We start from the raw sequence: 12,226 nt of genomic DNA on the forward strand, positions 1-12,226 counted from the left end.
AGGTAACTATATTTCCGCGTTCATGAGGACTAAATCTTTTAAAGTAAAATAAAATGATCCACAGCTTTATAACGGGAAAAAATATCAGAAACATTTAACTACATACATTTAGGAACTTAATACCTTTTTTTGTGATTTCTAAGAGGGGTTAAATAAGATTTTGCTGTTGGGCAGCCCGGGTGGCTCAGCGGTTTATTGCTGCCTTCAGCCCAGGGTGTGATCCTGGAGACCCGGGATCAAGTACCATGTCAGGCACCCTGCATGGAGCCTGCTTCTCCCTCTGCCTGTGTCTCTGCCTGTCTCTCTCTCTGTGTCTCTCATGAATAAATAAAATCTTTTAAAAAAATATTTTTGCTGTTAATAGGCTCTTGTTTTTATTTATTTATTTGTTTGTTTATTTATAAAAAGATTTTATTTATTCATCAGAGATACACACGCAGAGACAGAGGCAGAGACATAGGCAGAGGGAGAAGCAGGCTCCACACAGGGAGCCCAATGTGGGACTCGATCCCGGGACTCCAGGATCATGCCTGGGCTGAAGGCAGGCACTAAACCGCTGAGCCACCCAGGGATCCCCCTCTTTTTATATTTATTTTAAAGAAGGGTCATTGTTTTTCAAAAAATAATGCAAGACAAAATACAAAATTCACCTTAATTGTAAGTTGTATCTTAGATTTGTGGTATTGGATTATTAGGGAGTGAATGAATACTAGCTTTATGATAGTAGTTAATTTTTTTAAAATACTTTTTTCCTTTTTTTTTTTTTTTTTTAAGATTTTATTTTTAAGTAATCTCTGTACCCAATGTGGGCTTTAAACTCACAACCCTGAGATCAAGAGTTGCATGCTCTACCAACTGACTCAGCCGGGCGCCCTCTTCCCTCCTCCTTTAGGTAAACTCTACTCCCATTGTGGAACATGAACACACCTGGAGATCAAGGGTCTCAGGCTCTACTGACTAAGCCAGCCAGGTGCCCCTTTGATAGTAGTTAATTTACCAAAGTTATGAAAGTGGTCTCTGAAACTTTGAAGTGCAAAATTTTAGGTCTTTTTTTACATGTCATTGTATTGCTGGAGACCTGCACTGTGATCCCTGGTGGGAAAATGCTTTTTATTTTTTATTTTTTGGGGGTGAGGAGGATGCATTTTTGTATTTATTTACTTACTTGAAGGGGCAGGAGAGAGAGAGAGAAAGGGGGAGGAGGGACAGAGGGAGAGGAAGAGAGAATCTTAAGTAGGCTCCACACCCAGCACAGCACCTGACATGGGGCTCAGTCTCACAACCCCCAAGATCATGACCTGAGCCCAAATCAAGAGTCTGGCGCTAAACTGACTGAGCCACACAATTGCCCCTTTTATTTTTGAGATTTACTTATTTTAGAAAGAGTGTGAGTGGTGGAAAGAATAGAGGGAAAGAGAAAGAGAGAATCTCAAGCAGACACCCCCTGAGTGAGGAGCCCCAGCACAATGCTTGATGATCCTGAGGTCGTGACCTGAGCCAGTTGAGCCACCTAGGCACCCTTGGAAAATACTTTTTAATTCAACATCTGTTTGTTTGAGTTTGATATTTTAGATACTTTTTAGATACTTTTTAGATACTTTTTAGATATTTTCTAGAAAATTTTATTTTGGTTGTATTCTGGCATATTTTAACACGTTAATTTCTGGATCACTTTTTTTTCATAGTATTGTCTTGCACTCTTGATAATTCTTAGAGGGATTGGTTAGCAACAGTGTAAGTTTTTATTTAATTTGTTGCCTTGAGGGGAAATGGTTTTCTTTTAATTTAGCTGTGGATAGCTATTATTTTGAAATTTAATTTATGAAAAACAATTCGAGCTAGAAAATAGAGGACAGGTGACCCATTGTGACTTGGTTCCTGCTTACCTCTCTGACCTTTTTCTTACCTGTTTCCCTAGCTTACTCTACTTCAGCCATACTGGCTTTGTTGTTTCTTAGACATTCCAAGCATATTTTTGCCGTAGGGCTTTTGTATTTATTCATCCTATGCCTGGAACATTTTGGTTTCAGGGAAGCCATAGTTTCTATGTCAGAAGGCAAAAAGTGTTATGTCAGGAGTTTAGGTCATCTTTAACCCAATGAAGACCAAAAGGGTAACTAAATACTTAGGTTTCTTAGATCAGGGCTAGAAAGTAGACTAATCATCAAAAGAAGGGCAATCATATTGTTACAGAGCATCCACATTCAATAGAACTTTCTACTATGCTGAAAATGTCCGTATCTGTACTACTGAGTGTGGTAACCACTAGCAGCATGTGCCTATTGAGCACTTGAGATGTAGCTGTTGAGCACTTGAAATGTTGTTCCTGAGTTTTAATTAAAATTCAAGTAGCTGTATGTCATAATTGACTATTATATTGAATAGCATAGGGATAGCAAGATGATATGAAAGGAAGACACAGGAAAAGTTTCTAAAAAACTGAACTTTAAATTTGAGAAACAAAGGGGTTGGATGAGATGATTTGGAAAAGCTCATTCCAAGTGTATGAGTATGTGTGTGTGTATGTATGTAAATAAGTATAATGTCCCAATGGAGAATATTTGCAGGTCAAAGGGATTGACAACTGAGAGTTACCTGGAAAGGCCTGTTTAAAGCTTTAAATCCATGCAAAACTAATAAATAATAAGAGTCATATTTGTGATTTAACACTAGTATATAACAATTCTTTTGCACAGTTAAAAAAAACTTAAATATAATAATCCTCAAACATCTGTGTACCTTATACCATAGAAGACAAAGCTGGGGGGAAAAAAAGGAGTGTCGATATACAAGCAAAACATGGAAAAAAACTAGGCTTGGGGTGGTGGCCTTGATTCAGAGATCACTCTCCCATTTCGAATTGAGCTATTTTATACGACTTTATGATAACTTGAAACGGTGATGCTGAGCAACAAATCTAAGATCTGTTAGTAGCAAGATACCACACATTATAATAAATACTATGAAGAAAAACAGTGATGTGGTTGAGAGGAAATGAAGCTTTATATGAAGTGAGGGAAATCTGTTAGAGGATATGAATGACCTGATTTCTAAAGGATGTGACTGGCAGCAGGAACACTAAGTGAAAGCCCTAAGGGGGGAAAAACTTGTGTCTTCAAGGTATAGAAGGGCAGTCAGTATAGTTGAAGCTTAGGAAATGGGCGTGGTGGTAGTATGTGTTTTGAGATAGTGGAGGGTTAGATAGGGTACTGATAATAGCGCTTTTGGGCCTTGGAAAAGAATTTGAATTTTATTGTAAAGTTAACTAGAAGCCAATGATTAGTTTTAAGCAAGGTGTAAGACATAATTTGGCATTTTATAAAGATCTTACACAGGCTTTTGTGATGAGTATAAGTGATATTTTTGTTTTATCAATTTCATCTCTACCTTGAGGAAGTGTTTTTACTTTGTATTTGTTTAATCTTAGTTTTGTAACAATATACAATGTCCAAAATTTTCTTTCCTTTTTTTTTTTTTTTTTTGGAGAGGGGGAGAGCGAGAGGAAGAAAATAGGAAGGGACAGAGAGAATGTTAAGCAGGCTGGAGCCTGACTCGGGGCTCTATCTCATAACCTTAAGATCTTGACCTGAGATGAAATAGAAAGTTGGATGCTTAACTGAGCCACCCAGGCGAACCCCATTGCTCGAAATTTTAAATCTCATAAATGGAAATAAAAGTTGTAGCGTAAGTTCACATTAAAAACATGTTCCTTAACACGAACTAAAACTGAACTTAGTAATGTAAAGATCATTCAAAGGTTTTGTCCTGTTCCCACCAAAGTATAAGTCAGTTCAGTATTTTAGGTTTCTTAGGTAAACTTTGTCCCTGTTTCACTTTTAGTTTGTGCAGTCGTACCTTGCTTCTACAAACACTTAGTAGCTAAGTAGCTTTGGGAAAATTATTTTACATCTGTAAGTCTTTATCTGTGAAATTGGCATAATATTCATACTTACCTTTTACAGTTGATATGAGGATTATGTTAATAACAGAGCAAAGGGGCACCTGCATGGCTCAATTGGTTTATTAGCATCTGCCTTCGGCTCGGGGCATGATCTAGGGTCCTGGGATTGAGTCCCACGTCAGGCTCCCTGCTCAGCAGGGAGTCTGCTTTCCCCTCTCCCTTTCTCCCTTCCCCTGCTTGCATGCACATGTGTGTTCAGAGGGAGAAGCAGGCTCCCGATGGGGAGTCTGATGTGGGACTTGATCCTGGAACCCTGGGATCAGGACCTGAGTCAAAAGCAAATGCTCAACCGCTGAGCCACCCAGGTGTCCCTCTTTCTCTCAAATTAAAAAAAAAAACAAAAAAAAACAAAAAAAAACAAAAACTTAAAAAAATGCGGCAAAAGTTAGGTGCAGTGATTATTAACCATAAGGAACTCAGTCAATGTTCTTGACATCCCAAGGTACAGGTGATTCTCATTATTTGTGAATTCTGTACTTGTAAATTCACTGACTTAGCTACAATTTATTTGAAGCCTCAAAAATCAATACCTGGTGGAGCTTTTACAGTCATTTATTGACACATAGAATGATGAAAATTCTGAGTTAGGTGCTCTGTATATTCTCTGATGAGTTCAAACAGCAACACCGCCTTCTTGTTTTAGCTCTAAGTCTGTAAAAATGGTTCCTTTTTGTGGTCTGGTACCGTGAATTAAACATTTTTTTGTGTTTTGTTGACTTTGCTTTTTAAATTAGCCCCCAAGTATATACTATTGTGTTCCTAAGGGCTGGAGGGCTATGATGGGCCTTATAGAGAAAATATGTGAGTTTGGTAAGGTTCATTCAGGCACTGGTTGATAGTACTGCTGGCTGTGAGTTCAATGTTAATGAATCAACAATATATATTAAATAAGGAGTCTTTAAATAGAAACATGTAACACAAGATAATGCATTTATTGGGTGAAATAGATGAAAATGTGACCAGAAGCTTGCAGGAACCTAGCCCCGTATTTTCCTTAGGAACGCTGATGTAGTATTTAGTAATCCAGTTCTCGGCAACTTTATGACGTGACTACTGTGAAGGATAATTGACTGTTCATTTTTAATTTCAAGTTTTAAAGTAGTTACCTAGGTAGTTAAGAATTATGTTGTTTTTCTAATGATACACAGAACTGTGACCTCCTTCTCAATAATTCAGATGTATACTTGGCTTAAAGTTAGGACTCCCTAGTCTCCTTCCATTCTTGTTGAATTGATAGTTTCTTTTTAAGGTTAAAGAATAGTAATCTTTGATACTAATAGAAAATATGTGTTTTTTCTTTCTTTTCTTTCTTTCTTTCTTTCTTTCTTTTTTTTTTAATTTATAGTTGGGTGTTTCCCTTAGCAGTTTGGGAGCTATACCAGCAGCAGCACTAGACCCCAACATTGCAACACTTGGAGAGATACCACAGCCACCACTTATGGGAAATGTGGATCCTTCCAAAATTGATGAAATTAGGAGAACAGTCTATGTTGGCAATTTAAATTCTCAGGTAACTAATTTAAGAAGCAGCTGAGTGGTAGGACCTCTTACTCTTTCCTGCTTCTTCAGAGTCATATCGATTATAAAGTAACATTTACCTAATTTTTTAAGAAGGATATACGTCATTAAAGTGTGACTTTGTTTCTTCAGACAACGACAGCTGATCAACTACTTGAATTTTTTAAACAAGTTGGAGAAGTGAAGTTTGTGCGGATGGCAGGTGATGAGACTCAGCCAACTCGGTTTGCTTTTGTGGAATTTGCAGACCAAAATTCTGTACCAAGGGCCCTTGCTTTTAATGGAGTTATGTTTGGAGACAGGCCACTGAAGTAAGAAACCCTAAACAAAGAAATTTTAATGATTTTGGAAAAGCTTAAACTATTTCTGATGTAATTAAGGCTTTTTTTTTTCTTTTTAATAGTAATTGGCAATTTGTGGAAAGGAAGACTTTGTGTTAAGTATAAATGAAATATATGAGTTATTTACCATTTTAGCTTTTAAAATTATATTTGAAAGCATACTATTTTCTATTTTATAAGATCTAATTTGATGTTAACCTTATATACCCTATATAATGATTACAGGTCTTTCCCATAAGCTCTGATAAATCGGTTTGGGTTTGCATTATGACTAGACTAATGGACGGTTGAATCTACGTTGATGAACTTAGAGTAATATAGTAATAAGAATCCAAAATCCTAGAAGGAAAATAATATTGAGTGCCCAGAAATATTTTAAGTCATACATTTTGAGTGTTAATATTTTCTCATATCCTTGTTTGCAAAAAGAAAAATTGGCATAGACTTTACATTTTCAAGACCAGAAATTCTGTTTCTTACAGATTATTGAGGCAAGAGTTTTATCTGAATTTCATAGGTAATTGCCTTAGTTATACAGCTTTCAGCTATGAAAAAATTAATATCTTTTTTTAGTGAATGCTTGTCTTCTCTGTGTGAAGGGGGGTAAAGTGAGACTCATCAGATTCATTTATGTGCATCAGAGAAACCACTTCTAACCTAGTAGGGAAGAGTTTTATCAGGTATCTCCCACATTTGAAGCTGTATCTGACTCACCTATGGTCCAGGGTTGATTAAAATTGTGCACATATAGAGGTTTTCCTGCATTCTCCCAGCGTGCAGAGATGCCGACAAAATCTTATAATCCAGATGAGAAATGATTCATTTTAATATTGGTGTCAGCATTTTAATTTATTCTAACGTAAGTTGTGTGGAAAAGCACTTGTCTTGGTATATTTAAGTATTAGAGAAGTCAGCTAGTGTTGTTCTTCTTTTTTCTCTGCTTTTGGCCTTGTTAGCAAGAGATAAAGATGGATGGTAATGAGATTAATCATGGTTTTGATGTTGGTTTTGATTATTCTGTATTTAGTTGTATCATTCTTAATGTGCTTTTAAGATGTCCTCAGATTTATAAATACGTCTGTCTTTTAAACATTTGTTTCATGTTTTGTAAAATATGGTGTGTATTTGTGATATGCTAATATTTTTAATTTAGAATTAATCACTCCAACAATGCAATAGTAAAACCCCCTGAGATGACACCTCAGGCTGCAGCTAAGGAGTTAGAAGAAGTAATGAAGCGAGTACGAGAGGCTCAGTCCTTTATCTCAGCAGCCATTGAACCAGGTAAGGCCACAGTGTTGTTACATAGGTCACAGTTTAAGATCATAGAACCTTAGAACTGGAAGGAGTTTTAGAGTTTATCTTGTTCAGTCCCATCATTTTACAAACAAGAAGACTGAAACTCAAGAAAGAGTAAGTGGCTTTATAGCGTCAAAGGTCAAAGAACTGCTTAGCACAAATGTTGTATTTTCCCATGATACTGAATTGAAGCACTGATATTGAATTAGTTTGAGTTTCATCAGTTCTTTATGTTTTCGTAGCAGTCAGTGCCCACAACTGATTTGCTTAACGCAAAGTATAAATGTTATTGTGAGGCTAAAATGAATAAATATACTTAAAATGTTAAAATCATGCAGGTTCACTTTCCTTCAAAGTTTTCATTTTAAAAATAGGAAAGAGAGCCCATGATTTAGACAAAATATGAAGACTTTTAGCAAGGTAAAGGAACACAGACTTTTGTGTTGCTAACTGAAAGTTAAAATCCAATTTAAAAATGTCTACGTGGTTTATAGTTGAGCAGATTTCCTAAATTAGCACTCAGAATTTAAGCTTCACTACTAGCAGAATAAATGGAGAGAAGATTTAAAAATCACTGTCATAGGAATTACAGACATGTTATAATGGTACATTATGGCAGCAACAAAATATTACGAACAGCTGTTTATAATCATCTGGTTTATATGTACTGCTGCAGGGTGGCTGCACTCAACGAGTTTATGCAATGACTTTCTTGGATGTTTCTGAAGGATAATTGCACAGGAGGAGGATGTACAGAGAGTAGGCCCCTTGCACTATATGTGGTACATTCCACTTGTGCCTGATTATTAACTGGGATCTTTAATTGTTCTGAGCTTACACTGCAAAGTGGTTTTTTCCTCCCAGAGTCTGGAAAGAGCAATGAAAGAAAAGGCGGTCGATCTCGTTCCCACACTCGTTCAAAATCCAGGTCTAGCTCAAAATCCCATTCTAGACGAAAAAGATCACAATCAAAACACAGGTGAGAATTTCTGCTATCCTATTTTAAATTTTTTGGTCTTGTGTTTAAAATAGTTAAGATTTCTGAGGTTTTAGAAACTTTGCTGGAGCTCACCAGGACTTAGGTTTATCATTAAATGTTGCTATAATTATAATACTGTAGTTACGAATGAAATTTTATCTAATGCATAATTTTTATTATCTCTAATTTACAGTTTTGGAGGTTGGTTTTCTATCTTGAGGTGCTTTATTCCTGATTTTTCTAAGAATAAACTAGTCTTTATACAGAACTGGTAGAAAGTTTTCATTCTTCTTCTTGAGAAAAGGAAACATATGTGTGGTGATGCTGAAGTATTGTTGAAGTAGCAGCTCCCCTGCCCCTCAGTCCCTTCACGGCTTGGAGAGTAGCACCTTAGATCTTGGTTTCTAGTACTAACTTATCTCTAGTTCATGAGTCAAGTGAGGTGCTTTAGATCTTTGGTATTCTTGATGATAAGAGCCTTTTGCACCCCCTTTGGGACCTGAAGCACAGGAGTGACTTTGCACCTTTAGCTCCAGTATTATATTATACTTAAGCTCTGTTTCTGTTCTTTTTATCTTACTTTTGAACATAGTTCTGTCATTGTGATTTTCTTCTTTTAATAAATCTGTTTTGTATTTAGTCCAAAATAGACCTCAAAATGTGAACTTGCAACATCATTTTGATTGGAAGTGCCCTAAGAATCAGGTTTAAAGTGTCAAGTTTTATTGTCTTCTCTAGGATACATAGGGAGATGTTACTGAAATGTGAAAATGTATATAGTGGATCCTAATTATGTGTTAATATGTATATACATACTTAGATCTGAAGAGAAGAGAGAGAAAAGTATATGTGCCTGTGTGTGTGCGAGCTGTGTGGTTGTATTAGAGAAGGAGGAAGGTTTGAGGGGAGGGAAAAGGAATCAGTATGCTCTATGTTCAGTGTCAGCAGCAAGCTCAATTTAGTCTGTTCTTCTATGATATCAAGGAGATTGAAGCAATGAGATAGGAAAAATTATATTCTTTGACTCTAGTAAACTATACTTCTGACTGCTTATTGGTATATACATTTCTATAATTCTTAGTTTGTAAAGTCTCTTTTGGGATATAGTTTACTGTTGCCCTCCAAGGTCTTCCAGTAAGGCAAATTCAGATCCAAGTGAAGGAAGTCGTTGCGTGTACAAGGAATAAGGCAGTGCAACAGAAGTCAGTTAGATTATGAATATTTCTACAGATTGACAGGATGTGGTGAAGGTAAAGGAGGTAAAGGAAATACAAAATTGAGCTGAAGAGTAATTGCCTCTTTTCTGAGGAAACAGGAGACCAATGACCTGAACCTCATTTTGTGTTGTTCTAAGAGCTGTGCTCCAAATCTAATACCTTGGTGGTTTTCTAAGGCTGGAAAAAAGCAAAATTTGATTAACATCATTGTTTCCTTGATAATCTCTGTGAAGATTTATCTGTTGGAGCAATTTAACTTTCTGCTTTAAGGCTGCTTGCTCTTATCATTTTAGGTATATTTGGATAATTTCCCCTATCAAGGGTTAGGAGAAGAATTTTTCAGTCCAAGATAAAATTTATTAATTACTTCCTAATTCATGAGAAAGCTTTCCTGTAGGTTTGTCTAACTGTGTGGCATTAGAAATTACTTGTTTTTGGCACACACATATATGTAACACTCAGATAAGTTTATGTAGTGCGTAAATTTATACTGTTTTTTATACATGTATAGAAACACTTGTAGCCTTTACTGAGTTCATAAATACAAAAGAAGAAAGGTTCTTTTTAAGGGGGGAAAAAAAACTCCTTAACCACAAACATTTGACTTAAGGATCTTGGTATGGAAGGAACTTCCCTGGTAGGGGAGTGGGATGGCAGGCATTTCTTGGCTTCCCCCTGCTAGTGGAATTTGATACCCTCAGCTCTGGCTCTGCCCCACTAGACTTATTAACAGGAATGTGAGTTTCAGGATCCTTTGCTCTTGAAGGCTCACCCTCTACTTTCTTTAGCATTCTCAGATGCTCCTAGAGCCTCCCTCCAGCCTCTATCCCCTTCCTGTTCCTTCTCCTTCTGTAGTAGGAGGCAGGAAGGGATTTCTTGTCATTGTATCTTGACTAGGACTGGAGAAGTGTTTCGACTATGCTCAAATTTTTATATGTGTTTTTTCCAAATGACAGTGTTATAAAAGGTAGGTAGTACTGTGATTATTATAAAGTTAAGTAACCTTGACAGACCAGCATGGGAACCATAAGACATTTCTTAGTATTTTAAGGGGAAAGAGCAGACTTAGAGTTGAACTTTGATGAGATATAATGGTAAGTTGTTCTGTATTTACAGTTTAATTTATAAATGTGATTTTGCACATATGCTGAAATGATCTCCTAATGGTAACTCAAGTCTTTCTCTTTGGTTGGATTAGATTTGCTCTTGACTTGAAGCTTTTAGCGTTCCTGTTCACAACACTTGTTTGTAGGTGACTAGTGGGTGAGATAGGGACATGAAAGTATTTAATGTCAAAATTAAAATAGGATAATTACTCTTGGGACTTTCAAACTCTGCGGACCCATAAGGTAAGATGGGAAGCCAGTGATCAGTGTTTTTTTTTTTTTTAAGATTTTCATTTATTTATTCATGAGACTACGCAGAGAGGAGAGAGAAAGAGAGGCAGAGGCACAGGCAGAGGGAGAAGCAGGCTCCATGCAGGGAGCCTGACGTGGGACTCAATCCCAGGTCTCCAGGATCACGCCCTGGGCTGAAGGCAGTGCTAAACCACTGAGCCACCTGGGCTGCCCTGATCAGTGTTTTTTAACTTTATTTATTAAAGCTATACATAATGTTTTAAAACGTGTTTCTTTGCTTAAGGTTAAAAAGCAGCAGTGTTGGAGGAAAACAAAATTACTATATATTTTTAGCAAGGTTAACTAGAACAGAAAAGTAGAGTTTCTATTAAGTACATAGAAGCAAAGGCCTTAAAACACATTGCCCTTATGTGGATGTCTATAAATGGATTAAAAATGTTTTTAAGTTTTGCAGTTTTGCCTTAATACCTATCACTCAACTCTGTGTCTCTTGGGTTATTAGTAATAAAGATTTCAACAAGCTGTAGCTTATCTTCTTACATTAAAAATGTGGTATGAAGATAAATGTATAATTTTTAAAGCCATATAATAGGTGAGTGATTCAATTGAAAATTAGCTGTGGAAAACAGATTTTAACTAACTGAAAAATGTGTTTAGGATTAAGATTTTATTATTAATTGAAAATTTTGTGGAAATTTTTCTGGCTTAGCATACCACAAGTATTTAACTCTGTATTTCTTTTATAGATATTTGTTTTAACTTAATTCATGAAAACATGACTATCAAGATGCATTTTAATTATAAAAGCATACTTATGAAAGTTGATTTGATCTCCTTGGGAAAAATAAAGCTATAATTTAAACTTTTCATTTATATTGATTGTTAATGTTGATGATCTTGAGAGTTAAGAATTTTGAGCATTTACTCCATACCGAAGACTGCTAGGCAGTCTTTCATGTATCATCTGATTCAGTCCTCATGACAGCCTGAGGGTACGTAGGTATGCTTCTCCAACTTTGTAGATGAAGAAACTAGACTTAGACTGGGTAAGGGTTCTCCCAGCTAGTGTGTGGCAGAGCCAAGTGTCACAGCCAGATTGTTTTACTCCAGAGCTGGTGAGTCTCATCACTTTGTTAAGTTCCATACATTCAATTTTGTTATGTTTTAATAACTAGTTATTAGGGTACCTCTTTATTAAAGAAAATCACATTATATAAGCAATATTTCATTGAGAAGAAGGAGCCTAGAGAATTTCAGAATTGGAGTAACAGTTATTTCTCCTGCAAGAATTCTGGTAATAAAGGTTTCTTTTAATAGCTATGTTTATATGGTTATAAAATCAAGATCTTGCAAATCCAACATAGGATTATACATATCTTTAACTCATGAGTAACATTTATTTTCCTGTCATACTAGCAGCGTAATTAGTACTGGGTGCTTCCGTACACATTCTTAATATATATTATGACGAATATCACACAGCCAGTTAGAGAAACTCTTGAGCCATTAAAACCACTATTTCCTGTCAAAGTGTAACCATAAGCAGTATAATC

General features: G+C 36.1%; 1 protein-coding gene across 6 annotated transcripts in view; it reads left to right on the forward strand.

The window, feature by feature from the left end:
- The window catches only part of SREK1 (splicing regulatory glutamic acid and lysine rich protein 1), a 45,452-nt gene that overhangs the window by 15,687 nt on the left and 17,539 nt on the right, over positions 1–12,226 (forward strand). For 5 of the 6 annotated variants that reach the window (XM_038530754.1, XM_038530755.1, XM_038530756.1 and 2 more), the window contains 4 exons: positions 5,307–5,471; positions 5,612–5,790; positions 6,974–7,104; positions 7,984–8,098. In XM_038530754.1, coding sequence (XP_038386682.1) covers positions 5,307–5,471; positions 5,612–5,790; positions 6,974–7,104; positions 7,984–8,098 — 590 coding nt within the window. Of the gene's footprint in view, positions 1–5,306; positions 5,472–5,611; positions 5,791–6,973; positions 7,105–7,983; positions 8,099–12,226 lie in introns of those variants that run through there. The other variant, XM_038530759.1, reaches the window with a different exon arrangement.

This window comes from Canis lupus, chromosome 2 (assembly GCF_011100685.1).
Source record: "Canis lupus familiaris isolate Mischka breed German Shepherd chromosome 2, alternate assembly UU_Cfam_GSD_1.0, whole genome shotgun sequence".
In the NCBI taxonomy this organism is placed as follows: Eukaryota; Metazoa; Chordata; class Mammalia; order Carnivora; family Canidae; genus Canis; species Canis lupus.